The sequence below is a fragment of the Octopus bimaculoides genome, chromosome 11 (genome assembly GCF_046866305.1).
Source record: "Octopus bimaculoides isolate indiv1 chromosome 11, ASM4686630v1, whole genome shotgun sequence".
In the NCBI taxonomy this organism is placed as follows: Eukaryota; Metazoa; Mollusca; class Cephalopoda; order Octopoda; family Octopodidae; genus Octopus; species Octopus bimaculoides.
The window spans coordinates 48,544,831-48,572,104 of NC_142938.1; the positions used below are offsets into that span (position 1 = coordinate 48,544,831).

The following is a 27,274-nucleotide window of genomic DNA, read 5'->3' on the forward strand; positions in this document are numbered from 1 at the left end:
AGTCCCTGTTGTTCAATACAAAAATACTTTCTGTTGTTAAAGTCACAATAAAGAACGAATAACACCTGCTTGTTTTTGCCCACCACTCACTACCTTTTTTTTCTTTTGCGAGTCAAGAAAACTGGAATAAGCTGAGTTATTTAACCCTTTAACATTTAAATCGGTCATATCCAGCCCAAATATTGTACCTGCTTTATGTGTAAACTAGCCAGATCTGGCCTCTCACACCTACCCTATAATGTTATTCTAAAAATATAAAATCGCATCTTTGTAATCTTGAAGCTTTGAGATAATGCTTGATTAAGTGAAAATAATGTGAACGAACAAGCATTGCATTGACAGGATAATCCGACAGCTAAAGGGTTAAGCATCTTGCCTCATAAATACAACGCAATGGCAAGAGTAAGATTTGAACGGATGATAATATGGTAAGTTGTTCAGCATCTTAATCTCAAACCAAATGCACTTCATGGGAAGATGCAAAAACACCACCATTTTTGAAGAAGTGATTTCTAACACCATGACAATGTATTGTTATAGAGATGAGAATAAATATATTCTAATTTACCAAATGAAGTCTATTGCCCTTATAGAGTAAAGTTCATTCAATCAGACTGTTGACAGTAGGCTTCAGACATGACTATACAAATCATTCAATCATTTCCAAAGTTTAGTGTAGCAAACTTCTTCATAGCGATACTTAAAAGAAATTATAGCAATAAAGATTTGTTTTAAAGTATGGATTAGTTGTTTTTCCTACACAAACCAACCAACAACAAGGAATCAGAGAGCATTAAATTTCCTATCAATAGACATAGGCATCAAATTTCCCACAAATTAGATCCTATCCTCCTTAAGAGGTAAGCAATACACATGATTTGGTTAGGCCCCACTGCAAAACACCTTCGATGAGTGGTCTTCTCCAGGTCAATCAAAGCCTACTGAGTGGATTTGGTAGAGAGAGAGAGAGAGAGAGAGAGAGAAAGATAGAGAGAGAGAGAGACAGAGAAAGAGAGAGAGAGAGACAGGGAGAAAGAGAGAGAGAAAGAGAGACAGAGAGAAAGAGAGACAGAGAGAAAGAGAGACAGAGAGAAAGAGAGACCCGAAAAGGGCCACAGATGCAACACTTCTTCCTATGAGTTCACAATTATACACACACATGTATGTATGCACACATATACACATGCGTACCAATATGTACTTACAAACACACTCTCAAAAACATGTATATACTACATGTATTTGTTGATAAATGGCAACTTTGTTTTTTATTCGAAAGCCATGTGTGAAAAACTTCATGCAACTTCTTTTTAGCAAGACTTGATCTGCACACAAAATTTGAAGCATGCACTCACACACAAACAAACTAATCTGTATGTAAAGTGAGTTGGTCATGTGACAACTAATTCTACATGTATACCAGCATTGTAAACAAATGCACATTGATCATGTCATGTGAAAGCAAACAAGACCACTTAAGCAGAATTTGATTCTGTTGCAAAACAAATGTGTTTATAAGACACCTTCTCATAAATTTTTTTTAAATACATTTCTTCTATATGTGTACAAAACATATGTCAGTTCTCTGGCAGCCAGATGTAATCCTAATTTCTATTATATTGTTAATCAATTAGGAGTGGCAATTAAAAAACACAGGTTTGTATCTTTGTTCCATGATGTGTCATAGGAACATACTGTTAGGATATCAATGGTTATGTGGCATTGATTACATGATATATTGATAATGATTACTTCAGCTGAATGATTTAATAAAATGTCGCAAACAGTATTTACTAAAAGCGACAAGTGATTTATATACAGGCCACAGGCTAAGACCAAAATATTATAAACACAAAGAGGACAGGACTTATCTAAAGCTGTAACTTATATAGGTTTAAACAGCACATGGCATATGTGGGTGAGTGCACACATGAGTACACATACACAGATGCTCTCTGTGCTCTGAATTCAAATCTATTGAGATCAACTTCACCTTTCATTCTTTTGGGATCAATAAATAAAAAAAGAGCCTCCATATTGAAGTTGTGTTACATTACTGTACTGTCCTTGTATAAGACAAATAGGTTACATGAGTGAGACCTGACAGCTATTTCTAGCAGCTCAACAGAGACACCCTCATTGACAAAGCAGTGTTGTGCTGTAGTATAGAAAGAGGAATTAAGTTGTCTGACTGTGGATCAATCTATCGTAATGTGCAAAAGCAGTCCAGAATAAAACTGATCAAAACTTCTCAAAGCCGTTGCATTTATTAAACCAATCATTTTCAAATTTTTCAGGATATTTTTCAAAAGATTATTCAAATACAAAATATTGCTATATATTTTAATCTTTTATATCATTACCAATATTTTCTTTTTTTTTTTTCCTTATCTGTACAACATCTAATATGTTCAACTAATATCAGCAGTTGAATGAATGAATATTCCCATCCAGATGGCTGAGGGGTGACAGAGACCCTCTCAAACACAACCCATTTGTTGTGTCCACATGCTACTTTTAGAATGAATAATACTGATGGGCTCCAAGTTCTTTCTCTCTGTCACTATTTTTCTAAAAGAAATCAGCCATGGTCAAACCTATAGAGGGGTGGATTTTGCTAGGTGTAAAAATGCCCAAATTATTCCATATAATCATGAAAGCACCCCTACAACTACTCCTTCAAGGAATTGGGGGCCCAAGGCAATGCAAGGTATGAAGATGTATTTGTGAAAATATAGGCACATGCACACACATCCATGCCAACATGGAGCATGTACGTTAAATGATCACACATACACATGCATGAGTATGAGTGCACAAGCACACACACTTCACTTTTCCCTAAAGAAATAAATATTTTAGGTAAATGCAAAATGTTTTTCACATTAACACCAAAAAACAGCACTCACTATGTCAAAATATCAGGTCATCCCATAAGTTCTGTCCGAATTTTGAATAAAGAAAACAAGTGATCAAATGCTATATTTAATCAACAGTGTACTTTCCCTGATTATCTATGACTTCCTTCCATTTATTTACAAGCTTTTTAATCCCATCAATGTAAAACTCTTTTGGTTTCAAAGTGAAGAACTCTGAAATGTCAGTTTCGACCTCCTCTTGGCTTGTGAAAGTTATGTTCCCCAAATGATTCTGTAAACTATGAAACAAATGGTAGTCTGAAGGAGCAAGGTCAGGAGAATAAGATGGATGAGGAATTTTTTCCCAACCAAGCTTTTCAATTTTCTGTGATGTGATCTTTGCAGTGTGGGGTCGCGCATTGTCCTGATGAAACATCACTCCTTTTCGATTCACTAAAGCGGGTTTTTTTTTTTCTTCAAATCTTGGATCAAACGCTCTAATTGCTGACAGTAGATTTGAGCATTGATTGTTGCATTAGGTGGTAACAATTCAAAGTGAATTACTCCTTTGCAATCCCACCAGATAGAGAGAAGAACCTTTGTCTCATGAAATTCCCTTCTCGGTTGTGGTTGAACTTTTTCCCTTTTACCAAGCCACTGTTTACGACGTTTAACATTTCGATAGAAGATCCATTTTTCATCACAAGTCTATCCAAAAAGGGTGAAATGAGTTCGCGAGAATGGAGAGAAGAGCAGATGTCAATTGGAGATTTGCGGTTGCTTTCGGACAATTCATGAGGCACCCATTTTCCAAGTTTAGGAACCTTTCCAAGTAGTTGAAGATGACAACAGTTGTATGGTTTGAACTAAGCTTTATTGCCAATTCTTCAACTGACAATGCAGGATTTTCTTCAAGTAATGCCTCAAGGAGCTTATCATCAAACTCAACTGGACATCCTGTTTGATCTTAATCTTCAAGGTTGAAATCTCCACTTCTGAATTTTGCAAACCCTCTTCTGCAAGTTCTTTCATTCAAGCATTCTTTCCCATAAACTGAGTGCATATTTCAAGTCACTTCGGCTGCAGAGTTTCCTTTTTTTGTACTCATAAAGCATTATGTGCCTCAAATGCTTTTTGGATACTTCCATGTTAGAAAGGGCTTTAATCAAATAAATTTTAATTCTATTATTCTGTAAAATATTTAATTAGTTTAAGTGCACACAAATGCATAAAAATAATTTTTAATTCCATTAGACATTCTAAAATACTTTTGAATTTCATTCAATTTAAAAAAAAAGTAAAATTGGACAGAACTTATGGGACGGCCTGATACAATCTTTCATTAAACCAAGAAAATTTATATTGCTATCTTTCTATAAATTGTAACTAAAGCTCTCAAATCACATGCTACCGTCTTAAAAAGTAAAGGAAGGACACATGTGATAATGTAGTTTAGATATATTGTGATTAACAAGGATGAGTTGGTACTAGAATGTCTTGATCGTCGATTTACCGGACCAGGACAGAGATACAGTTAAACAACTATAACTTAAGACAAGACGATGAGGAATAGGCTGACAAGGGAGTTAACTCCATCAGTTTTATTTCCTTAGTTGAGAAAAAAATTTTTTTTTTTTTTCAATATTTTCCTGATAACAGCAACCCATAACATCAAAACTAAACAAACCACAAACATCAACACTGGAAACGTATTTATAGGGTATTACCACTAGCAGACAAGCTATACTGATTAGCAAACGCACTCAATACAGTATCACAAACATAACTCCACTCGAATTGAAACTACACTGTCGTTGTTTGTACAGTTTTTCAATACAAAGGCAGTCGTTACAAACCTACATTTATAAAGTTGTCACCTTTAAAACAATACTACAAATTCGTACTATCAAATACAGGTATACCCCCAACTTACATTGTTTTTAGTTACACTGTTTAGTTCTTTCGTTTTTAAAATTTATCAGACATCGCGCCAATCTCAGCGAACGTATTTAAGAGGTTAAAAAAATTATAAACAACTAAAAACCAATAGCGAAGTGTAAAATCATTTTAAAAAAACACGTGAAGATATAATATAAACAAACCATTTATTGATATAAGCTAATAAATTTTTTTGAATGATTTTTCGTATCACATCGTTTCTCGAGTTAAGTGGTATGTCTTGGAACCAATTGCCGACGTAAGTTGAAGTATACCTGTACTAAGCATTAAGAGTTAGTTCCCTTGCTGATTGTTTCCAACAGTCAATGAGATTACACCATATACACACTATCTTTAGGGGTGAAGAAATGAGTTGTTCTTCGTTTTTTTTTGGGGGGGGGGGGTCATTCTAGTATAGAAACGGAAAAAAAAAAGGAATCAAAATGAAAATTTTTCTATAAATAAATAAATAAATAAATAAATACGATATAAAAATTTTACAAATTATAATCTCCAAAGAAAGCCAAGCCAAGATTTAGCTTTAAGAAAAGTGAAACATTTTTCTCCTCATAATTCAAAATAACTCCACGGAAGAAGGAAGATGAAAAGGCTATTAGACTATCTTACTCCAAATACACACACACACACACACACACATGGACGCATGCACACAAACAAAGGAGTCTTGTTTTCAGTAATTAGTGCTGTAAGATATTTTGGTCAACTGGACTACCTCTCGTTGAATTATAGCCAAATATTCCCGACACTTGTAACCATAACAACATACTCTCGGGCAGACATTACAGAGTACAAAGCTGTATATTCAAATTACAAGCACAATAGACAGTTTTCACACAATTTCTGGGTAGATTTTTACATACATACAAACACACACAACAAATTGACAAGTTGTTGGAGTACTGGATAGATGGCCTTATGATATTCCATTCTGATACTTTGGATTCTGAGTACCATCAATACTAACCATGCTTTTCCTCTTTTCAGGTTTGATAAATAAAGTACCACTCCTGTACTGAAACTGATTATTTTCTCACTCTCCCTCTCTCTCAAAAATCAGATAGGTTCAGAGATGGAGAGAGATCTGGCTTCACCCAAGCTAAAACTGCTCAAGACATGGCATACATCACAATGGTACCTGTATGTTGAAAGCCCAAGGCAACACACATACACACAAAATTAAACATGCTTATACAAAAAATGCAGAAACATATATATGCAGGCTCACATACATGCGCACACAAATACACACTGGTTAAGCAAGTGTCCTGTACAAACCAGTTGTTAGATTATCACAAGAGGACTTTACATATCAATCCAGAAATGAGAATGCTATTAATGTGAAGTTTGTGAGTCAGTATGAGTGAGTAGAAGATGGGTTTGTCATAGTTGAATATTATTTCCTTCTTAGTGAGAAGGAAAAGGAAACATCCATGACATTTTTCTGGGTGGAGAAAAGGAAGGGAAAAATCACAACCCTAGAGGAGCCGTGCTTAAAGACACCAATTTATTCTATGCTCAGACAAATGTTTGCAGCAAAGCAGTCTCTTCTAAAGGCACCCAAATTTCATGAGATGGTGTCAAACTGAACAATGGAACAAGTCTACCATCCAAAAACTGGGACAGTACATCTTATTGGTTCCCATATAGTTCTGCCAAGCCAATTTCATTCACAAAACTTAGATAAACTAAGGATTATAATAGAAGACAATTAGCCAAGGCATTGTGGAACAATGTGATTACAATGCAAACTTTAACAAAACAGCCCTTCCTGTTCTTAACTGGCTATGGTGAACCCTAGAGAGAGCTCGTTGTAAACTCTTCTTTGAACAAAATTAGTCTGAAGGTGATAAAGGCAGTCACTTAGGTCAGACAGCTGAAGAATAGTTTTTTTTAAATAGTTCTGAAGGAGGTGCTTTGCCAAAAGCAGTTAAACCTATGGAGCCCAAATACTTTACCTGCTTTACAATCAAACTGGCCAGATCTGGCCTCTCAAACTTACCCTACAATATCATTCTAAAGATAAATAATCACATCATCAAAATCTCAAAGCTAATAGATAAAACATGATTAATTCAAAACAATATGAATAGATAAATATCAAATCTGACAGAATAATCCAAATACAGGGTTAAGTGGAGTGATGACATTCATTTAGTAAAAGGATTTATATCTCGGACAGTTTGAGCTCAAACACCTGCAACTAAAAAAACCACCAAGCAAAAATGATGTTTTTAAGAATTTCTTTAAGAAAACTAACATTGTGTGCTTCTAATTTTCATAATTTAATGAAATATCTGAGTTGATTAATCTATTAAATTCCTTCAACATATACTCTAAAGGCATGTTCATTTGGGTGATGAAAGACCCCCAAAAAAGGTTTCCCTGGTTTGTTTCCAGAAAAAGAAAATACTGAGAATTCCCATTGCTTTGAAAGTTCTGATACCCATTTTAGATGCCAACATTAAAGCTGAAATATTATATAATTATGGACCACCATGTTTCCAATATCTTTATTTCTAAACTTTTATTTGTCTAATACAGGTGAAGATTCGCTAAAGAAGGATATATTTTAGCTTTCTGTCTGCTTAATTATTTTCACTTCTAACATCTAGATTTGGATAACCAAGTTATGTATGTTTACCTAAATGTTTATGGAAGTTTAATCTACATTGGTCATATTCCACTGTTACATGGTATTTATATATATTTGAATAGATTTGAAAATATAAGAAATAAAAAGAGAAATAAATGAATAAATAAAGAGAAAACAATTTCCAGGGATAAAGCAAAAGAAATAAGATGTAAAGATTGTGGAGGTGAAATGGAAAGGTAAAAAGAAGCATTGGAAATGGTATAACCAAAAGGAGGGGGGGGGCATCTGAAGTAGGAAGGACAGCCACCAGAATAGTAATGATAAAAACTCTGTGTGTGTGTGTGTGTGTGTGTGTGTGTGTGTGTGTGTGTGTGTGTGTGTGTGTGTACACGAGCATGTGCACACATGCAAGTATGAGTGTAATTGACATGTTGGCTCCAGAAAGATGGGAAAAGAAACAAGAAGCTACTCTGGAAGGATTTGAAGTAGGGTATAATTAAATACTACTAATTCAAATCCTTCAGGGGTGTCTTTTGGGGGGGGGGGGGCCAGTGAACGATATATAAGTTCTGAGGTTGATAAAATTGATTGTGCCCTTACTTGAAATGTTTGACTCTGTGCTAACATCATCTCTACCTACATGTTCCAACAGGTATCATCAACCTATAAGGTTTCATGCTAAACAACCAACTGTATCAACCATACCTGTATCTTCTCTCCTACCAAAAATAATTTTCAAAGCTCATTTCCAAGACAACCCCACTTCAGCTGGTCATTTGATTAATCATTTTATTAATTGACATTTTTTTTTTTTTACATATTTCAGTTATTTGACTGCAGCCATGCTTGGGCATCGCCTTGAAGGGTTTTAGTCAAACAAATCGACCCCAGGCTTTTTTTCTTAAGCCTAGTACTTATTCTATTGGTCTCTTTTGCCAAACAGCTAAGTTATGGAAATCTAAACATACCAGCACCAGTTACCAAGTGGTGGTGGTGGGGGACAAACACAGACACAAAGACACACACTGATATATATATATATATATATATATGTATATATATATATATATATATATACAAAATATACAACAGGCTTCTTTCAGTTTCCATCTACCAAATCCACTCACTTGCCCAAGGTGTCACACAGTGGGACTGAACCCGGAACTATGTGGTTGGGAAGCAAGCTTCTTACCACACAGCCACACCTGCACCTGTGTTCACACGGTTCACACTGATTATAACTGACAACAGTGGAGGAAACCCTTTTTTAAACTCCATCTTATCACCAAGTATTTGATAATGGCCTTGTTTTAAGGACTTGTCTGCAGATTGGTGAAGGTGTCCTTGGTGTACCTAGGTGGAATTTGAACACAGAATGCACAGAGCTAGAACATATACCACAAGACATCTCGTCAAATGTTCAAACAATTCTGCTAATTCACTTCCATGAACTCATGCTTTATTTTTTGACCCCCAAAAGATGAAAGCAAAGTTAGCCTCAGTGGGATTCAAACCTAGTGTATAGAAAATGCTGTGCTCATCTGTTATCTAATGTAATATAATTAAATTTTTTAGTCTCAGTAATTTTGTTCAAGAGTAATTTTGATGGAATTTTAGGCCACATTTAAATGTGTATCTATGTATATCAACATGATATATTATGTGTGCACATGTATATTGACGTGTGTGTGGATCAAAAAAGGAAACACAAAGTAAAATAAAGGATTCCGCTTTTTTTTTTTTTTTTTTTTTTTTTTTTTTAGATCTGAAAAATGGGAGGAAGCAATAAAAAGAGGGAATGAAAAAATAATGAAAAACCAACAAAAACAACCAAAATCCAGCAACATCATAAGACACTACCTTCTTTTTCTCCAAAAAATGGGATTTAATATCTTCCTAAAGAGTAAAAAAAAAAATAGGAAAATACAAACAAATGAGAAAGTTCAAAAAAAAAAAATGAAAAAATACAGGGAAACTGATAAAAAACTATTGGAGAGCACAGGGATTGAACTTGCATGAATTAAGTGGACATTAGGTCCAAAATAACAAAAGTGATGAAGATCATGTCATATTTATATGTTCAGGCACAGGAATGGATGTATGGCTAAGAAGTTTACTTCCCAACCACATGATTTGGAGCTTAGTATTACTGCATGGCACCTAGGACAAGTGTCTTCTACAACAGCTTATGGCCAACCAAAGCCTTGCAAGTATATTTGGTAGATGGAAACTGAAAGAAGTCCATCATTCATGTGTGTGTGTGTGTGTGTGTGTGTGTGTGTGTGTGAAGGTACATGGCTCAGTGGTTAGAGTGTCGGGCTCACCACAAGTTCGATTCCCAGACTAAGCTGTGTGCCATGTTCTTGAAAACGACTTTTTTCGCTTCTTAGTGTTGTGAGCTACATAGTGACTTCATTAGTGCCAGCACCATGAAAAAAGCTCCCAACACACAGTAAAGTGGTTGGCTTTAGGAAGGGTATCCAACTGTAGAAACCATGAGAAAACAGTTATTGGAGTATGAGGCAGTCATATCCTTTCAAATTATCCAACTCATGCCAACATGGAAAATGGATATTAAAAAATGATGACATTAGATGTGTGTGTGTGTGAGAGAGAGAGAGAGAGAGAGAGGGAGTGGAGAGAGAGAGGGGGAGAGAGAGAGGGGGGAGAGAGAGAGGGGGGAGAGAGAGAGAGAGAGAGAGAGAGAGAGAGAGAGAGAGATCTCGACATCATGTGATAATTGTAAACAAACATCACCTTCACACAAGCAGTGTTATTCATTTCCAATCATCTGAGAAAACACATCCAGCTATGGGGGTAAATATTGCCTTGCTTGGAAACAAGTAAGAGTTGGTGACAGGGAGAACATCCAGCCCAAGAAAAGTTGCCTCAAAGATTTGTCTGACTCATATAAGTATGGAAAAGTGGATGTTAAAACAATGATGATGATGATGCCATTTGATTCCTCTACACTTAAATCAGAACAATGGAAAAAGGAATCACAAACATTTCCACAGGAAGCAGATAATCATAAAATGCACAAGACGAATGTTCGAGTGACTGTTGTGGAAAATAATTTTCAACCCAAATCAAAGAATCACCAGAATTGTTGGGTTACAACAATAAGGTGTAAGGGAAGGGGATATATACCGTCCACAACACTGACCAACTTTGGTTACTTTAAAGAAATAAAACAAGTCTTAACTACTGTATAGTCTCTGTGCTACATATTTAATCTGAAAGAAATGGCACCACCCATAATCCATAAGCAATATCACTTGTTCCTTTCCTCCTCCTCCTCAAGGCACACCAATTGAGAAATAAAACTGAAAAAGGGACCAACTGAAAATCATAAACGGGAACATATCATAGCCTACACTACACTGGTTTATACACATATATATTAAAATACATTATATGTTACAGATATATACAGGGATTAATGCAACACACATTGTGCAAGGGTTAATATAATAATAATAATGTGTGTATGTATGTGTAGACACTCACACACATATAGGTTAAGACTTCGTATACATACAAGTTTTAAAAAAGTAATTTGAGGCATAAGCATTAAGCATATGTACAAGGAGTAACACAATACACTTATGTATACAGGGGTTAACATACACAAAGGTTTTTTGTAGTGACAACTCACATAAATTGCACAAAGGAGCACAATATACAAGTTACAAATACAAGTACACAAAAAAGATAAAGAAAAGTAAGTACAGAAAGAAAAGTACATACAAGAAAGACTATTCTTAAAAGGGTACAGGGACCATAGCTCAGAATTACAAAGGATCTACAGCAGTGATTCCCAAACTTTTCTAGGCACCCAGGCCATGTTCCTGCCCCCCTCTCTGCCCAACACATACACACACCACCACCACTACCTGAAATACAGACCATTTTCTGCAGCAAATCCAAAGCAACTGCTTTTCACAAATCTTAATCTACTTAAGCCATTATTTTGTTGATTTTTACATTCATTGCCCCTTTTTGGCCACCCCATTATCACCCCCAGTTTTCTTCAATGTTCCCCTGGAGCTTTCCACTGCCACCGGAAGGCATGCTGCCCACTTTCGGAACCACTGCTCTACAGAGTTCCAGAAAAATATTTTGCTTACATAAAAAGCTATATGTTTCCCTGCTGTATAGTACTTGTAAAAAATAAAAGTACTTCTAATTGCTACAGTATTTATAAAACTGCATGGGACAGTGTTGGTAGTACATTAAAATACACCAAGCATAACTCTATAAAATAATTGGTGCTAGAAAAGCCATCCAGTCAAAGATACCAAGACAAAAATAGAACCAACAAGCAAAAACATGGTCCTCTGATTCCCAGCTAGGACATCAATAGAGTAGTAGCTCTAAATTTGAACAAACACATGCCTTGATGACCTATCTAATCCATTCTAGCATGGAAAGCAGACATAAAAATTATGACGATTTTTTTTTTCAATTCACTGATTTTTCTTCAATTCACAGCAAGTGGTCTCAGGTGTTGTTTGCTAGAGGGTCAACTACAGAAGCATGTCCAGGTTTTTTGAAATATCTTGATATGTTGTATGGTTTTTGTAAACAAAAAGCCTATTCAGACTGTCATTGTTCCCCTGTTCACCATACATCTATGTACAGGCGATTCATTGTTCATTAGACAAGGGAGTTATTACTTGACTTGGAAACAGGTGAGAGTTGGTGACAGGAAGAACATCTGACTGTAAAGAATCTGCCACAACAAATTCCATCTGAACCATAAAAGCTTGGAAAAGTGAACGTTAAAACAAGTTGATGATATATATATATATATATATATATACATATATAGTGGTTAGGGAGTTAGCTTCATTGTCATAAGGTTGTGAATAACCCACAACCTTATGATCATGGGGTGCGTAGCTTAGTGGTTAGGGTATTCAGATTATGATCTTAAGGTCATGAGTTCAATTCCCAGTGATGCACTGTGTCTCTGAGCAAGACAATTTCACATTGCTCCAGTTCACTCAGCTGGCAAAAATGAGTAGTACCTGTATTTCAAAGGGTCAGACTTGCCAAACACTGTGTCTCATTGAATCTCCTTGAGAACTATGTTAAGGATATACATGTTTGTGGAATGCACATTTAATTTCATGAACAGGCCGTTCCGCTGATTGGATCGACTAGAACCCTTGTTGTCCTAACTGATGGTGTGCCAGTTATGATCATGAGGCCAACACTCCAACCACTGGGTGGTGTGCCGTGTCCTTCAGCAAAGCACTTCACTTCATGTTGCTCCAGTCTGCTCAGCTACAAACAAGCAAAACTAACCAACTACAGGTTAGTGTAGCTCTCTCCCACTTCAGCTGTCACATTCTCAATATTCTGCTTGAACAAGAGTAGAAGAGCCAAGAAGGTGTTTATATCTGTTTGCAGCTATATAGATATCTAAAACAAATAGCGAAAATATAGAACTTGCTACCAAGTCATGCTTGCTTGCAAGTGGTGGCTTAATACACACACACACGCACATTCACAATAGATATCATAAACACCAGCATAACATTCCAGAGTATATGCAGGACTAGTGTTCCAGAATATACACAGGGCTGACATGTACACCAGAATATATAGAGGAGTAACCATACACTGGGATAAACAGAGGGGTAAGACAGTACACTTAAATATAAAGAGGGGCAACATAATACAAAAGGGTAGCACAGTACACCACAATATAGAAAGAAATAATACTGATACACAAGTATATTTATATAAGCACATGACAGTTAAAATTGCACAAGCAGCAATGTTATCAGGTCATCCCATAAGTTCTGTCCGAATTTTGAATAAAGAAAACAAGTGATCAAATGTTATATTTAATTGAAATTTAATCATCAATGTACTTTCCCTGATTATCTATGACTTCCTTCCATCTATTTACAAGCTTTTTAATCCCATCAATGTAAAACTCTTTTTGTTTCAAAGTGAAGAACTCTGAAATGTCAGTTTTGACCTCCTCTTGGCTTGTGAAAGTTATGTTCCCCAAATGATTCTGTAAACTATGAAACAAATGGTAGTCTGAAGGAGCAAGGTCAGGAGAATAAGGTGGATGAGGAATTTTTTCCCAACCAAGCTCTTCGATCTTCTGTGATGTGATCTTTTCATTTCACTAAAGCGGGTCTTTTTTTCTTCAAAGCTTGGTTCAAACGCTCTAATTGCTGACAGTAGACTTGAGCATTGATTGTTGCATTAGGTGATAACAATTCAAAGAGAATTACTCCTTTGCAATCCTACCAGATAGAGAGAAGAACTTTTTTTCCCCATGAAGTTCCCTCCTCGGTTGTGGTTGAACTTTTTCCCTTTTACCAAGCCACTGTTTACAATGTTTAATATTTCGATAGAAGATCCATTTTTCGTCACCAGTCACAAGTCTATCCAAAAAGGGTGAAATGAGTTCACGAGAATGGAGAGAAGAGCAGATGTCAACTCAGGATTTGCAGTTGCTTTTGGACAATTCATGAGGCACCCATTTTCCAAGTTTAGAAACCTTTCCAAGTTGTTGAAGATGACGATGAACAGTTGTATGGTTTGAGCTAAGCTTTATTGCCAATTCTTCAACTGATAATGCAGGATTTTCTTCAAGTAATGCCTCAAGGAGCTTATCATCAAATTCAACTGGACATTCTGCTTGATCTTAATCGTCAAGGCTGAAATCTCCACTTCTGAATTTAGCAAACCATCTTTTGAAAGTTCTTTCATTCAAGCATTCTTTCCCATAAACTGAGTATATGTTTCAAATCACTTCGGCTGCAGAGTTTCCTTTTTTGTACTCATAAAACATTATGTACCTCAAATGCTATTTGGATACTTCCATGTTAGAAAGGGTTTTAATCAAAGAAATTTTAATTCTATTATTCTGTAAAATATTTAATTAGTTTAAGTGTACACAAATGCATAAAAATAATTTTTAATTCCATTAGACATTCTAAAATACTTTTAAATTTCATTCAATTTTAAAAAAGGTAAAATTGGACAGAACTTATGGGATGACCTGATAGAGTACTATGACAAGAGGAAGATTTGTAAGAATAATTTCAAATGAGGAGAGGGTTACAACAATGAAGAAAACAAAAGAAATAAATAGAAGTAAAAATATTAAAAATAAAAAAGAAAATGAATAATGAACAGCAAAGAATTGGAGATATATTGTGCAAGAGTAGGGGATGAGAGGAGGAGATAAAAGAGAGAGAGACAAAGGGAAATGAAAGAGAATGGAAAGAGAAATGTAAGAATATGATTGTGGGAGAAAGGGTGAGTGTGCGTGTGGTGTGAGAGAGAGTAGATATGGAAGAGAGAAGTAGATGGAAGAGAGAAGTAGATGGAAGAGAGAAGTAGATGGAAGAGAGAAGTAGATGGAAGAGAGAAGTAGATGGAAGAGAGAAGTAGATGGAAGAGAGAAGTAGATGGAAGAGAAAATATGAGAGGAAGGATAAAGTATGAAGAATATAGAGAAAGTATGAAGAGAGGACAAAGAATGAGGAAAAGAGATGGATAAATAAATGAGTGAGTGATAGAGAGAGAGAGAGAGAGAGAGAGAAAGAGAGAGAGAGAGAGAGAGAGAGAGAGAGAGAGAATGTATGCGAAAGTGAAGTAAAAGAGAAAATATTAAAAAAAAAAAAGAAAGAAAACAGCAACACTAACAACATCACCACATTGATGCCTTCTATTTCTATAAAGCGGTGTTGGGCAATGAAGTGGCACAGACGTGGAGGGGACCGTTACACTGACTGACCTGTTGCAGAAGTGTCTGGAAAGACTGGTGCAAAGACATTCGCAGCAAAGTCCTCAAACATGGTCAGTTCTATGTGTTTCTGGATGATGTTGCCCAGGCATTTAGCACGTTCTTCGTAGCTGAGGGAAAAAGGCAGTCAAGGGAAAACTCAGACGAAATGATGAATCAAAAAAAACAATAATAATTAATAATGATGATGATTTTTTAATATAGCCACAAGGCCATACATTTTGCAGGGATAGTTTAAACTATTATATCTATCTCAACACTTGACGGTACACTGAGGAACAAAAGGCAAAACTAGCTATTATAATAATGAATCTCACATTAACTTAAAGCTATCTGTTTTGTACAGTTGATTGGTTCAATCCCAAAATATGACTGAAATACATTATTTACATTTGATGGATATTCGTCTTCATCTTGTTTGTGGTTAACAGAACATTTCAGCTGATATACCCTCCAGCCTTCATCAGGTGTCTTGGGGAAATTTCAAACCTGGGTTCTCATTCCTAAGGTATTTTTCAATGTTATTATTATTATTATTATTATTATTATTATTATTATTCAGTTCACTGCCTGGTATTGAACTCGGAATCTTGGGGTTAGTAGCCTGCGCTCTTAACCACTATGTCATATGCCCGTGGCGTAGTGGTTAAGAGCGCGGGCTACAAACCTTAAGAATGAGATCCCAGGTTCGAAATTTCCCCAAGACACCTGATGAAGGCTGGAGGGTATATCAGCCAAAACGTAGTGTTCACAACAAACAAGATGAGGACAAATATCCATCAAATGTAAATAATGTACATAATTCCTCATCTCTTAAATCTAGAACTGAATGACTGAAATTGATTTTATAAAACCACAAAGAGACAGATGGCAAAGTTAAATTTGGCAGAATTAAAACTCAGAAAGAAAAAAAATTAAGCTAATTTCCACAAAACATTTTCTATCCAGTGGCACGGGTTGGGCAAGATTCACTGCAGTCCACATCAATTGGAAAACACAGCAACAGAGACAACCAGCCAACAGAGTCAACCAGCCAACAAAAATAACATAGTTTGAGGATCCACACAGAGAGCTTAATATAAAAGCTAACCCTCTTGTTGCAAATTTATCTGACCTTTTTAATGACATTAGATCATAAATTCTTTATTACATGTACTATTATGTACACTCTAATAGTGATTGGATGATAGCAGGTAACTATCACTTGTCCAATGCTTTTGAGCACTATAAAATCATGTAGTGTAGTAATAATGAACATACAGTGATCATAATTATGTAAGATATCATGTTCTAATAAGAATCACTTCATGGGAGTATAACAGCAACGTCCAACTCTGACAACATCTTTGTCAATAATTTGACCTGGAAATAAACAAAACCTGGTTATGTGATTTGAAAGAGAAATATAAATTACTTAGATGCAACAACTCCTTTCAAAGGTAAGGCATAATGTTTGTCTGTTTGAAGGCCACAAAAAGCATGAAATTTTGAATATACACTTAATTTGATTCATATTAGGTCACTATTGCTGACAATGAAAAAGACTAGAACATGGGCACACCATGTTTTTGAAACATTCTTGAATCTAACATACAGACATGTGAGATCTGATATCTTGCCAACTTTGTTTACAGTACAATCTCAAGATAATCCCAGTACATTTCTGCCACAAGTAGCTTGCTTATAACTAAAGCAAACAAGACCATTTTGGTAAGAATAGCATGTTCTTCTCTTCTTGGTCTTCTAGTAGAAATGAACACCTTGACATGGTTACTAACTCTGAGAGTGCCAAACGCAAACCCTGTATGTTCTTAAGAAGAAAAAGATGACCAAATCAATAAGGCAGCAGAAAGCCAATAAAAACATTGGAAATTCATATCCTATAATTAACAGTGAACAGGTTATTTGATCAAGAGATTTGATTTGCAAGTGGTTCTCACTGACAAGTTGGAAATAAGAACTACACTACGTGGGAGCATAGAGAGGAAGACGTTCTCGTCATCTTTTACATTTGAAAATGGGTAAAAACAGCATTTCAACACAGCTAATAAAAAGATACTGGGAATGGTAGAGGGGCATCAGAGCCCGCTTTGTTCTGCTCGCATTGATGGCTGTGGCTCGGACTAGACAAGGGAGGACTTTGGAATTGACTATTGCACCGTCAAACAATGGGCCAAAATGAATCTGAAATTAAAAAGAAAACAACATTAATAATATTACTACCAAAAAATAATTTCCTCGAATTCACACAAATAATAATAACAATAATAATAATAATAATCCTTTCTACTATTGGCACAAGGCCTGGAATTTGTGGGGAGGGATACAGTGAATCGCATCAACCCCCAGTACTTGACTGGTACTTAATTTATTGACCCTGAAAGGATGAAAGGCAAAGTCGACCTCGGTGGAATTTGAACTCAGAACATAGCGACAGGCAAAATATTGTTAAGCATTTCATCCAGTGTGCTAACGATTCTGCCAGCTCGCTGCCTTCTTAATAATAATAATGATGATGATTTTGTTTTTCACAAGTATATAAAGACACAAAAACACTAACAGTAGGGGGGGGGGGGGGGGCTACAAAAAAAATTTTTTTAAACATGATAATGATGAAAATATAAAGGTGGTCTATAGGGTAAATCAGGACACTCCACAAACTCAAAATGTTCTCAAGAACAGCAGCAAATATCTTCTGCCTGTTGTCAGTGTACGACCAAAACTTGACTTATTCAGCCACAGTGAACTTGCTATTCACTAGTCAAAGATCACATCTTTTCCCTCTACCCTCACCTACTAGTTCAAATGATACTAGAAGAACACAATGAGGGCTTCATTAGATAAGACTTAACCTTTCAAACTCATCCACCATACTATCTTTTTATCCTTTTGCCATCAAGCATAAAACACTAGCTGACCTTGTTATCAGAAAACTGTGAGACAATGGTTTTCATTGGCAGATAATCTCATCTGCCAACATATTGTAGTAACTGTTTGGCATAAACCCAGAGGAAGATTAAGCACAAGTATATATCATGTTTAGAATTGCATACAAAACTTTATCTCACCTTGAATATCATCTACTGTTTACATTGTTAGATCCATAAAGCTTGTTACAAACTAAAACTGTCCCTTGGTAGAAATGCTACACTTAGGGTTTCTAGATGTTGTCCATAATAACTAATCTAAAAATCCCTCAAGAAAGCCTGATTCAATGTATTATTAACTGATGCTCAGAGTAATTCCAAGACTACCATCACCACTTACATTCTTCACTAATCTATTATAGAATGTGAGGACTCTTACTACTAACTGCACTGTCTTGTTGAATATGGCAATAGACCACATTGTACAGTGGTTGGCATTTAGAAGGACATCCAACTGTAAAAACCAAGCCAAAACTGGCCTTGCCTGTGCTGGTACCATGCAGAAAAGCACTCAGTCCACTCTGCAGACTGGTTGGTGTTAGGAAGGGCATCCAGCCATAAAAAAACCATGCCAAAACTGACACTGAAGCCTGGTGCAGTCTTCTGCCGAGCCAGCTCCTGTCAAACTGTCCAACCCATGCCAGCATGGAAAGCGGACATTAAATGATGATGATGATGTTCCAACTCCAAAACTGTAACTGAGGTAAATATTTTATAAAAGCTTTACTGGTTTTCTTCCAAGGAATTTCAGTGCATGCATGCCTAACAACAATAAGGGCATGTCGGAATCTCCACAGAGCAAGTTTTAACAACAGATATTGTTGGTCAGTAAAGAGCAATTTCTTAAATTTGATTAAATAAATCTCAAGATAATAGCTGTACATTACTTCAGTGATGTACCCACTGGTCACTTTTAACTCAACTTTCAGACATTTTTTCTCAGCCTAATCACAAGAAATCAGGACCCTGCCTCATTTATGGCACACAAACCTATCTTACGTTCCTAAATTTTATTAAAAGCAAAGCATAATTAGTTCCTTTGGACTCTAATCATTCTTTTCTTTTTTTTTATATATAATGAACAATAAAAAATACAAGAACATTCTTTTAAAAATATACAATTAAAAAACAAGAAAATATATTTTTAAAATGTTCCTTACATCAGGTTTCTTGTTAATGTGAATCCTAAAAAGTCCATTTGGAAGTGGGTAAATAATTATGAGAATATCCCCAAATTCTGTCGGAATAATGTTCCTGCGATAGTCTCGACTATGTTCTGACCACACTATATGGACCTCATCGTTCCCAAGATGCCTCATCTGCAACAACAATTTTGTCAAAATTAGCAAATACGGGAGTAAAGTGCAAAGTAATAAAAAACAGTGGCTCCAGGACTGTGTCCATAACCTGTAACATGCACAAAAACAGAATGCCAAAATAGGAATACAAACAATTGTGAACACAAAATCTACCTCTGGAAAGGAATAAACCTTAACATATGTAACCTAAGTGGTTAATGAACTTAAATCAGTGAAAGTATGAAATATCTCAACTAGGAGGTAGTCATGTGATCACATGACCGACCTGGCTATATTGTTAAACATCACTGGTCACATTGCGCTTTTGCATTGTTTTAGCCTTCAAATAAGGCCACCCTTCTGGCTAAGTAAGCAGGTCAACATGATTGAAAAGGGGACAGGAGCAATGTGAAATGAAGTGTTTTGCTCAAGAATACAATGTGCTGCCCAGTCAGGGAATCGAACCCACAATCTAATGATTGTGAATGCAACAGCCTGACCACTAGGCTACAAGCATTCACAGGAAGTAGGGAAGCAAAAAGATACTTTCAGACAGGAATCCAAAATATTTAGCCTTTTAGCATTCAAACCAGTCATATCCAGTGGAAATATTTAACCAGTTTTATGTTGAAAAACTGGCCAGATCTTACCTCTCACTTCAACCCTACAATGTCATTCTAAAACTAAATAATCACATCACTGAAATTTCTAATTTACAAGATGATTCAAAACAATATAAATAAATAAATATTATATCTGACAGTAATCTAAATAGGGTTAGAAGACAAATGAAGCCAAGTGAAATCATAGTTGTGGCCAATGCTTGCGTAATGTAACTGGCACCTGTGCCAGTAGCATGTAAAAAGCACACTTCAAACATTGGGCCGGCCTCGTAGAGGCAATAACAAGTGACTGATACCTTTGGTGATATGCCATGCTTAAAAAGATCTGTCAAGTCAAGTGAAATCGTAGATGTAGCCAAAGCTGGTGTTACCTAACTTAGCACCCATGCCAGTTGCACGTAAAAAACACCCATTACACAGAGAGAGTGAGAGAGTTTGTGCATAAAGTAGAGTTGTTTTGCCTGACCCAGACCCATAGTTGTGCTTGAGTGAAGCAATGAGTCTGGCGGGCAAAAACAAAGGTAAGAGGACGAGTGCCTCATATTGTGGGGTCATCTGACTCATATAATGAAAAATTATAAGAGGCAAGTGCCTTAATTTATGTCATAATTTGGAATTTATGTACGAGGTTCATAGCCTCAATGTGTAAATTTTATTTATAAAAGAACAGTGTTTTAGAGAAGCAAAGTTCGGCAGGTGGCTTTTGTCTTCTCCCATTATACTATCATGTTTATCATTCATTTTATCTCATTAATGTGTTTGTCTAGCCCGCAGCTACTCTGTGTTCTGCCTCTATGGCAAATTATAATGAAATAAAGTAGAGCTGTTTCCAAGGTAGAAATTGGCTTGCAATTTTTTTTTTTTTTTTTTTTAATATCTGAAATAGGGCCTAAAGGAAAACCATGACAATAATCTAACAGATTAGAATGTAAGGGACAAAGAAAGTTTGTAAAAGCATTGTTGAAAGGTGAAATGAAACAACTCTAGCTAGAAGACAAACATCAAATATAGTCATTTATGGATTAGCTAAGGTTGGAATCCCTATGATCATAAGGTCTAAACTGATCAGGGCTAAACAAGAATTCAGATACTATTACTTCTGGTGAGACAATTCCGAGATGATAAGTTAATTATTCAAGGAAAGGCAGCTATTTTGCATTTTACAATCTACAGAAGGCCTTTTTCATGTCCCATTCTTTCTGTAAGTCTGTACTAGCTGAATCATAATTAACAAATAAATGAGCTCCTAGAACCATTCTCTCTCCACAAAAACAGAACTAAAACTGTTACAGCACAGACAAGAGAGAAGAAAACAAAAATTCTGTAAAACATACACACCTTGATATGCATAGCTGCATCATTACCAGTTGGCATGCGAGTGGAAACATGGTAAATAACTTCACATGTTGAATTAGCGTAATAAGGGGCAGTCTCTCCTGTAGTCTTGTTCTGTTGCAATCCTCCAAGAAAACCAACATGTTGTTCAAGATCCACCTATAACATACACAAAAACAGAACACCATATTATCATTATTGTTATTATTATTATTATTAAGGTGGTGAAGTGGCAGAATCATAAGCATGCTGGGCGAAATGCTTAGTAGTTTTTGTCTGCCACTACATTCTGAGTTCAAATTCTGCTGAGGCCAACTTTGCCTTTCATCCTTTCGGGGTCAATAAATTAAGTACCAGTGAAACACTGGGGGGTCAACATAATTAACTAGTCCCCTCACACCAAATTTCAGATCTTGTGCTTTTAGTAGAAATGATTATTATTATTATTATCATCATCATCATCATCATCATCATCATTAAGATGGTGAGCTGACAGAAGCATTAGCATGCCAGGCAAAATGCTTAGCAGAATTTCATCCACCTTTACATTCTGAGTTCAAATTCCGCCAAGGTCGACTTTGCCTTTCATCCTTTCAGGATTGATAAATTAAGTACCAGTGAAATACTGGGGTCAATGTAATTGACTAATCCCCTCCCCCAAATTTCAGACCTTGTGCCTATAGTAGAAAGGATTATTATTATTTCTACTACTACTACTATTAAAGCCATTATTAGGGATTGGTAGAATCATTAGCACACCAGAAAAAAAATGCCTTACAGTATATTCTGACAGTTCCGAGTTCAAATCTCGCCATGGTCAACTTTGTCTTTTATCCATACAAGATTGATAAAATAAAGTACCAGCCAAGTATTGGAGTCAATGGCATCAACTAATCCCTTACCATCAAAACTGTTGGCCCTGTGCCTAAATTAAAAATCACCACCACTATTAGTAATACTAGCATTAGCACTGTTTAGACCAGATGTTTGTGTTTCAACATTCATTTGTAGCTGGCAAAAAAATGCCTGTTAGTTTCTTCTAATCTTTCATTTCAATACAATCAGCCTCCTTCTCTCTCTCTCTCTGCTATGGAAGAGACAGTACTAATGAGAGACATTAGTTGGGAGTCAGTAGAGTGATATGTGAAGGCACATGGCTAAGTGGTTAGGGCATTCGGCTCATGATCGTAGGGCCGTGTGTTCAATTCCCTGCAACACATTGTGTCCTTGAGCAAGACACTTTATTTCACAATGCTCCAGTCCACTCAGCTGGCAAAAATGAGTAATACCTGTATTTCAAGGAGCCAGCCTTGTCACACTGTGTCACATTGAATCTCCCTGAGAACTACGTTAAGGGTAGACAGGTCTGTAGAGTGCTCATTTCACGATCAAGCTGTTCCGTTGATTGTATCAGCTGGGATCCTCATTGTCATAACCGACAGAGTACTCCTTTCCTTCCTTATGTCATATCTAAATGCAAGTTAACCCTTTAGTACTCAAACTGGCCATATCCAGTCAAAATATTCAACGTTTTATGTCCAAACTAGCCAGATCCAGCCTCTCACACCTATTCTATAATGTCCTTCTAAAAATAAACAATCACATTATGAAAATCACAAAGCTACAAGATAATCCATGATTAATTCAAAACAATGTGAATAAATAGGCATAACATTTGCTAGAATAATCTGAATACTAAAGGATTAAACTTCAGCTGCTAAGAGATTTTGCGTGAATAGTCAACTGTAATAGAATCAATGTTGACGGTTTGTAGTTAAGAGCAGCTAGCAGATGATGATGAGGAAAGATTTTGTGGTTGATACTAAGGATGTGATTTAACAAATATTTTAGTATCAGCCATTTAACAGATATGTGATGAAAGTGGTGTCTGTTCTTTTAACAAAATAGTCTAACATAAAATAAGATGCTTTGTTCAAGACTCCAATATTCCTTGAGAATATTTGTAAAGCAAGAGATTTCAGTTGCTGGTTATCTTGTCCTCATGCTAACCACTCAGCAAGATCTTGTAGGTTACTTGAAGTACTATTATTTAACAGTGAACATCAGAGCAATAAAAAACAAAATAGCGAAATACCACAAAAACAAGAAATTGGCAAATCTTGTTTTCAATGAAAAATAAATGAGAAAATGTATTTGTGATAGAAGAAATCTACAAATAGTAGCGGTGGTAGTGGTGGCAGCAACAGCAGTGGTGATGGTGGTGGTGGTGCTACAGTAGCAACAGCAGCAGCAGTGGTAGTGGTTAGTGGTGGTGGAAGTAAGTGGTTGATGGGAGACCTAAGGGAGAGGTGAGATACTTCAACGAAACCTTGCAGTTAGTGAATACAATAATTGTTCAAATGTGATCAAAAACAATTAGAAGAAAAGGTTTGAAATACAACATAATTATAGCTCCATGAACCAACAACTAAATCCCACACACACAAAGCCTTTTCATACATTCAACAATGATATTTAGCAAAGATTCAACATGCAGTACATCTTCCTCCAAAACGTTTGGCAAGTCGTTAAACATATACTTACTTCCCAGCCTAAACCACTAACAAAATCTTCATAAGCTTTGCTTCCACCACAGTTAGCAAGTATTGAGTGTTTATCTTCCTGACCTTCAGCGACATATATCACAGCAACTTTGTGGGTGTCACGGCTAGAAAATTTTAAAAATTTATATAAATTATTAACTCGCATTTCATATACTTTAATAATGGGATGAAAAGAGATACATATACGATGTTATTCATTACTAAAACAGAAGCATACATTGTAAAGTTCCAACTAGAAGCTGTCACCAGATTGATATTGCTCATGCATCATTAATTTAACATCATGCCATGACCGTTATTCCCAAGAAAGTTCTCTTTTATGTATTTTTGTTTATTCTCTTCTAATGTTTTTTATATCCATAGCCAACCTTTCAATTCTTTATTTTTGAATGATTCTTTAAATCTAAACATTTACATACAGGCGCAGGAGTAGCTTGCTTACCAACCACATGGTTCTGGGTTCAGTCCCACTGCGTGGCATCTTGGGCAAGTGTCTTCTACTGTAGCCTCGGGCCGACCAAAGCCTTCTGAGTGGATCTGGTAGACGGAAACTGAAAGAAGCCCGTCGTGTGTGTGTGTGTGTGTGTGTCCTAGCATTGCTTGACAAATGATGCTGGTGTATTTACGTCCCTGTCACTTAGCAGTTCGGCAAAAGAGACCGATAGAATAAGTACTAGGCTTCCAAAGAATAAGTCCCGGGGTCGATTTACTCGACTAAAGGTGGTGCTCCAGCATGGCCACAGTCAAATGACTGAAACAAGTAAAAGAGTAAAAGAGTATATAACCCCCATCTTAGTGTCTTTGTTTGGTGTCTTTATTTTATAACTGTAGCAGCATGGAAAGCTGAGTGAATAGAACAGCAGACATCAAGCTTAGAGGTTAGCAATTTATCTCCCATCACCAGTACATAACTCTCAAATGGCCAAGACCGTCTATCAGTAAACAGCTACTTCAGGGTGAAATTAACTTGGCCCTATAAACAGTGGCATCACCAAAAGAGTCCTCATTCATTCTTTGATGAAGGAATCAATATTAGCTTATGACCATGTTAACTCAAGCACAATCAGTCAGGTAACTTCACAATCAATAAATAAATAAATATTATACCAAATATTTGTCTTACAATTACTCTAATGACATCATGGTTACTGAACAAAATATCAAAAGAAAAAGACAAAGAAAGAAAAAAAGAAAAGGAAAAGTAAAACAACATAAATTGTAAAAAAATCAAAAAGAAAGAATAAAAAAACAGGCAGAGAGTAAGAAATCACAAAAAAAAAAGCAATGAAACAAGAATGTAACAAATATATCCTAAAATAGAAACATACCATTTTTGGCTGTCCAAATTTTTCAGTTCTCGTAACAATTTGTCACTTTTCTTCAGTAAATCAAAATGACATCTGCCAAAGGAAAAGAAATTCTTTAAATTAAAAAAGAAAGAAATTTCCCGCACCCAAGCATCATCCACATGCAATTAAGACACCTAATGCTGAACCAGCACTGGTTCCATTTACAGAGAGCTCAGAAACACCCTTCAAATTTGATTAAAAGGTCATACCAAACTTGTTACTTTCAACAGCACAAAGACACAAGAACACAAGACCAAAGAAAAAAACTTAGTCATATACCATTCCACTGCCAAACATGAACAGCACACAACTAAAACCCTCAAAGCCGCAACAAGTGTTAGACCTCATCACTACTGAGGATCTCTCTCACTGAACACAATAAAGACTTCATCCCATATCAGATATTAACCCTCTACAAAGCTCAACAGACACTCACAACAGAATACTGATTTTTTTTGCTCCAGGAAATCTAATTTGAATTTAAAGTAAAACTTCCTAAGTGTAGAATTACCAGACACAAGTGCCAAAAATGCAGCACAGAAAATCCAAAGGCTCAGTTTTCAGTTATGTGACAATGTCAATAATTTTGAGTGCTTAAGTCACAAAAGTGCTAAAAGTGCATTATGACAGCCTGCTACATTTGAAATGCATGTCTGAAATAGCTGAGAACCATACACCATTAGACCAGGGGTTTTCAAACTGTGGTCCCCGGACTACATGGGGTCTGCAAGGACAAGACAGGGGGTCCGTGGACAGCAAATACTTTTTATGGGCAATTTGATTTTATATATGTTTTTTAATTGAAATCTTTTAATTGACAATAAACCTATTTGTTAAATAGTGTTAAATAAATAAATGTAAAAATATATGTTATTTTAAGCAAATATTTATGTATAAATTTCATAAGCGTTCATAAGGTAAAGCCTGAAATATAAAGGGGTCCGCAAGTCAAAAAGTTTGAAAACCCCTGCATTAGACGAATATGGTAAAAATACCATAACCCAACAGGTGAGCTTTCTTCAAGTATTATTATTAGTGGTGGTGATGATGATTAGTTCTGAAGCCTTAGGAAAACAGAATAACACTGTTTAGTAATCTCTAAAATATTATCTCTTCTCAACCACCCACCCACCCACCCACCGACTGCATTCACAATAACAGCAACAATAACAAAAAAGTCATCACCTTCTCTCCCAAGACAGCAGGCCCATCTGATCAAGTAATGACCGGGAGATTTGAAATGGGGACACAGGATCTTTAATTTCAGTAGTCATCTGAGGATTAGCTACCATACTGTAAAACGGGAAGAAAAAAAAAAAAAAAAAGAATAGACAAGAAAAAGATGAATCATTTGTTTCGCATTAGGTACAGCTGCAATAAAACTGAAAATACAGTTGAGATCAGAACAAAAAAAAGTAGAGGATGTCAACATATGAAGAAAGTAGAAGTTAATACATGAAAAATAAAAATGGGAGGGCATATCAGCACACGAACAGTGGAGTTGTCATGGTAGGGAGATATTAGCATATGGACAATGAAGATGAAAGGATATCATCATAAGGACAATGGAAATGAGAAAGGGATATCAGCACATAGATAACAGAGATGGGAGGTAGGGTGTCAATGCAATAACAATGAACATGAATTCCTTTCAAAAGAAAGATTTATCCAACCCTTTGCAGCCCTTTAAAATTAAAGAGACATTTCTATTTACTGCCAGTGGTTCTTTGAGATGGAGTAAAACAGTTCAAATATTGTTTCAGCCAGAGTCAATTTCAATATCTAATGTGAGCCCTGTCATCTTAGGATAGTGGTCATGGTTTTAGGATCTAACAAATAAGGTATTAAGTGGGTAGAAGTACCAAATTTTCCAGTGTTGGAATTACTTTCTATAGCATCAGGTGATCTACATTACTGAATAATACTATGGAGTACAGATCACAGAAGATGAGGTGTAAAGCTAGGGATGACAGCAGAACAAGAGG

General features: G+C 36.0%; 1 protein-coding gene across 1 annotated transcript in view; it reads right to left on the reverse strand.

The window, feature by feature from the left end:
• The window catches only part of LOC106883134 (ral GTPase-activating protein subunit alpha-1), a 289,144-nt gene that overhangs the window by 121,951 nt on the left and 139,919 nt on the right, over positions 1-27,274 (reverse strand). The window contains 7 exon segments of the mRNA XM_089359945.1: positions 15,185-15,303; positions 17,253-17,377; positions 19,281-19,439; positions 21,380-21,535; positions 23,921-24,044; positions 25,269-25,340; positions 26,475-26,582. Coding sequence (XP_089216071.1) covers positions 15,185-15,303; positions 17,253-17,377; positions 19,281-19,439; positions 21,380-21,535; positions 23,921-24,044; positions 25,269-25,340; positions 26,475-26,582 — 863 coding nt within the window.